The sequence below is a fragment of the Sinocyclocheilus grahami genome, unplaced genomic scaffold (assembly GCF_001515645.1).
Source record: "Sinocyclocheilus grahami isolate Dianchi unplaced genomic scaffold, SAMN03320097.WGS_v1.1 scaffold84.1, whole genome shotgun sequence".
Lineage (NCBI taxonomy): Eukaryota > Metazoa > Chordata > Actinopteri > Cypriniformes > Cyprinidae > Sinocyclocheilus > Sinocyclocheilus grahami.
The window spans coordinates 325,243-330,023 of record NW_015505263.1 but is presented as its reverse complement, the minus strand read 5'-3'; the positions used below and the strand labels follow the sequence as shown (position 1 = coordinate 330,023).

General features: G+C 39.6%; 1 protein-coding gene across 1 annotated transcript in view; it reads left to right on the top strand.

Annotated features, from left to right (window-relative positions):
* Window positions 1–2,637: 2,637 nt before the first annotated feature.
* LOC107586631 (jouberin-like) overlaps window positions 2,638–4,781 on the top strand; it is a gene marked incomplete at its 5' end in the record, with an annotated part of 20,461 nt that continues 18,317 nt past the window's right edge. Inside the window, one exon of the mRNA XM_016274084.1 lies at window positions 2,638–2,643. Within this exon, the coding sequence (XP_016129570.1) occupies window positions 2,638–2,643 (6 nt within the window). The remainder of the gene's footprint in view (window positions 2,644–4,781) is intronic.

The window sequence follows — 4,781 nt, the reverse complement described above, 5'->3', positions numbered from 1 at the left end:
TGAGGGGTTTGAACTCAGAGCTGAAGCCAGAAAACGACAGCCTTCCTCTGTCACCATACAGCCAGATAATCTACAAACACAAACAAACACTCAACATCATATCACCTGTAAATCTGCTTTAAATCAAATTATTCAATTTGCCATTTTTATTACAGGTTCAGTTCAGCTGGAGAAACTCTGGGTTTAGTGTTTTACTCAGTGTCACAGTGTTGATGGAGCAAATGATCTCAGTAACAGTTTCTGTTTATCTCCACTCATCACAACAGACATTTTAATCACTGAATTAATCACAGAAAAAACAGGCTGGAGCAAATGCAACCCCAAAGTCTTCAGACACACTGGGCTGTGCTGATATATTACAAACACACAGAAGATCAGGGCCAGAGCAGAGAGCATCTTTAATTTCATAACCAAGTGAACTTTTATCTGTTTTTCTTACCTCAGTATGTTGATTTGGCAGTGTGAACTCTTCAGTCCATCAGAGAGAATCTTCACTCCTGAATCCTGTAGGTCATTGTTACTCAGGTCCAGCTCTCTCAATGAGTTTGATGATTGTAGAGATGAAGACAAACTTTCACAACACTGATCAGTGAGATTACAGTCAGAATCTGAAGTAATGAATTTAGGTAAAGGGGTGCAGAGCCAGTGGTGGTTTTGTAGGCAAACATTAATGCCTTGAATTTTATGCAAGCAGCTATAGGTAGCCAGTGCAAATTGATAAACAGAGGTGTGACGTGCATTCTTTTTGGCTCATTAAAAATTAATCTTCCTGCCGCGTTCTGGATTAATTGTAAAGCTTTGATAGAACTGGCTGGAAGACCTGCCAAGAGAGCATTGCAATAGTCCAGCCTGGACAGAACAAGAGCTTGAACAAGTAGTTGTGAAGCATGTTCCAAAAGAAAGGGCCTGATCTTCTTGATGTTGAATAAAGCAAATCTGCAGGATCGGGCAGTTTTAGCAATGTGGTCGGAGAAAGTCAGCTGATCATCAATCATAACTCCACGGTTTCTGGCTGTTTTTGAAGGAGTTATGGTTGATGTGTCTAATTGGATGGTGAAATTGTGATGAAAAAATGGGTTTGATGGAACCACAAGCAGTTCTGTCTTGGCAAGTTTGAGTTGAAGGTGATGGTCCTTCATCCAGCAAGAAATGCCAGTTAGACAAGCTGAGATGCGAGCAGCTATCGTCGGATCATCAGGATGGAATGAAAGGTAGAGTTGAGTGTCATCAGCATAGCAGTGATATGAAAAGCCATGTTTCTGAATGACAGAACCTAGTGATGCCATGTAGACAGAGAAGAGAAGTGGTCCAAGAACTGAGCCCTGAGGCACCCCAGTAGTTAGATGTTGGGATTTGGACACCTCACCTCTCCAAGATACCTTGAAGGACCTATCTGAGAGGTAAGACTCAAACCTTAAATAAATAAAAAATACTGCACAATCATTTTCAGTTGCCTCAAAATAGCAATGCGCCAACAACGTGCCTGAACACACCTCACTTTCAGACCAGCACGCCCATGGGCAAACAGATGCAATTTAAACAACGTGGCGCTGGAAAATGATAACTGCGTCGGGCTGAAACTAGCAAAAAAAAAAACTTGCGTCGCGCCTGGTGTCGCATTGCGCCGGGTGTATGATAGGGCCCACTGAGTCTAAAAAGTCAACTCTGTTTCTTTTAAAATAACTATTTTCTTAATCTCTCGGCCAAAAATCTATCAACTGTAACAGGCTTTTAATAGCTCACACATGTACTTTACAGCACACACATGAACAAACCCATGTGGTGATTGTTAGTGCTGAACATACTTGAGTTTGCCTAGTCTGTAGTTTGGATCAGAGAGCAGCTTGACTAATGATTGTCCTGGGTGATTGTAGCTCAGATCCAGCTCTCTCAGGTGTGAGGGGTTTGAACTCAGAGCTGAAGCCAGAAAACGACAGCCTTCCTCTGTCACCATACAGCCAGATAATCTACAAACACAAACAAACACTCAACATCATATCACCTGTAAATCTGCTTTAAATCAAATTATTCAATTTGCCATTTTTATTACAGGTTCAGTTCAGCTGGAGAAACTCTGGGTTTAGTGTTTTACTCAGTGTCACAGTGTTGATGGAGCAAATGATCTCAGTAACAGTTTCTGTTTATCTCCACTCATCACAACAGACATTTTAATCACTGAATTAATCACAGAAAAAACAGGCTGGAGCAAATGCAACCCCAAAGTCTTCAGACACACTGGGCTGTGCTGATATATTACAAACACACAGAAGATCAGGGCCAGAGCAGAGAGCATCTTTAATTTCATAACCAAGTGAACTTTTATCTGTTTTTCTTACCTCAGTATGTTGATTTGGCAGTGTGAACTCTTCAGTCCATCAGAGAGAATCTTCACTCCTGAATCCTGTAGGTCATTGTTACTCAGGTCCAGCTCTCTCAATGAGTTTGATGATTGTAGAGATGAAGACAAACTTTCACAACACTGATCAGTGAGATTACAGTCAGAAAGTCTGTAAAACAGGATGAAGATATGGTTGATTAAATTATTGTTTTCTGTGCTGATATATTGACATATTGCTCATATGACTAATGAGTGAACTCTGAAATTTGACTTACAATAATCTCAAATAGGTTTAAATTAGTGTGGTCAATCAGGTTTTAATATTGCGGTTGGTATATAGTAACTAAATGCTGATGTGTTCAATTCTAAATGTTGTGCTGTACCAAACATTCGGAAAGAGCGTCTCAAGTTTATTCTTAACAAGATCCCTGATCATTTCAGTTTTAATTTAATAGCCTGAGTGGAACACTAGCAAAAAACAGCCTGTTTAATAGTAGCGGTCAATGAGATGGAATGGTCATGATAAAGTAATTCTTTGAATAAAAATTGACACTCTCAAATGCTGTACCTGTCTAGATTTTTGTAACTGTGTACTTTCCTTGGAAATCTAAATCAAGTAGAAAATAAAAGACTCACAGTGCTTTCCTGCAGTTCAGCACAGCTGGTATCAGTCTCCTTCTACCCTCATCCGATGTGTTGTATTTCTTCAGATCAAACTCATCCAGCACCTTTTCTGATATCTGAATCATGTAGGCGATTGTTGAGCAGTGAGAAGGAGAGAGTTTCTTCACTGAGTGATTCTCTGATTTCACAAACTTCCGAATCTCTCTGTACAGAGTCTGATCATTCATTTCTAGCAGACAGAGGAACAGATTGATGCACCTGTTAGCTGAGAGACCTTTATCATCATTGATTGTGTCTTTAATGCATCGTGTAATTCTGTTGATGGTCTCCGAGCTGTTCACTGTGTGTGTCAGTAGATCCTGTAAGAGTCTCTGATTGGACTCCAGTGAGATGCCCAGCAGGAACCGCAGGAAAAGATCCAGGTGTCCATTTTCACTCTGTAAGGATTTATCAACTGTGCCTTCTAGTAGCTCAAACAGAGCGATTTCTCGACTGTACCACTTACATCCTCTCAGAAATGTCTTCAGTAATTCCAAGTTCCTAACTACATATGAATAAAACAGAAAGAAAGCAGCCAGAAACTCCTGAAAGCTCAGATGTATGAAGCAGTAGACTTTCCTCTGATGAATAACTGTGTCAAGGGAGCAGCTTAATGTTTTAAGATGCTGTATAGTTTCTTTCAACATCAACTGCCTCGAAATCAGACATAGTAACTAATTTCTGAAGTTTTGATCGAGTCTGTCTGACCTCAGTGCAACATAAGGATATGCTGATTGCCTTTCTGATATTATTGATCTTTACAAAAAAAAGAAAGTAAACTCATTGAATTTAAAGCCTTAGACTTTCTATTACTTAACAATAGATGTAGAGTAAGCTCAGGCACAGTGGAGAAAGTTACTGTTATCATAGTGGGGACCCAACACATATGGAGTTTTCTCCACCTTACATAACAGGATAAATCATGGAATATATACAATTATTGTAATGTCTGTTCCCAGAGGAGGATGGGCCTCCCCTGCTGACTCTGGTTTCTTCCAAAGTTTTTCTCCCTCTAAACTAATATCATATTAGGGAGTATTCCTTGCTGATGGAGGATACACACTTCCAAATTTGGGAGGTCCCACATGTTTATTTTACATGTATGGTGTGAGCAGTCAAGCCACAGCTCGACGATTGGACCATATAGTGTGAGCACATAAATTTGGCTTTCGATCGCATGCGGCTTACTCGTACAGTAAGAGTTGGTATTTAACAAAAACATTGCTGAAATTGCACAGTGTATGCCTGGCTTGAGCCTAGATTAATGGTAACATTTTGGTTTAGCCAGGATTAGTCTGTAAGCATTTTTAAATACCACCTTAGTTGAGAGTCTGCCACATCTGACAGTACCATGCCAAAATGTATAAGAACAGCTGAAATTTGTAAAAAACAAACAAAAAAAAACTACGTCATATACATTGATTACTGATGAACAGGTGTGGAAACACTTTTCAACTTTTTAAAAACAATTATTTACATAATTTAACTCTCAAATAAATTAGTTTTGTAAAAATAATACTTTTGTCAGCATAATACTCACAGAGCCTTTCTGCAGTTGACCACAGCTGGTATAAGTCTTCTTCTGCCCTCCTCTGTTGTGCTTCAGATCTTCAGATCAAACTCATCCAGCACCTCTTCTGATATCTGAATCATGTAGGCGATTGTTGAGCAGTGAGAAGTTCTTCACTGCTTCACTGAGTGATTCTCTGATTTCACAAACTTCCGAATCTCTCTGTACAGAGTCTGATCATTCATTTCTAGCAGACAGAGGAACCGATTG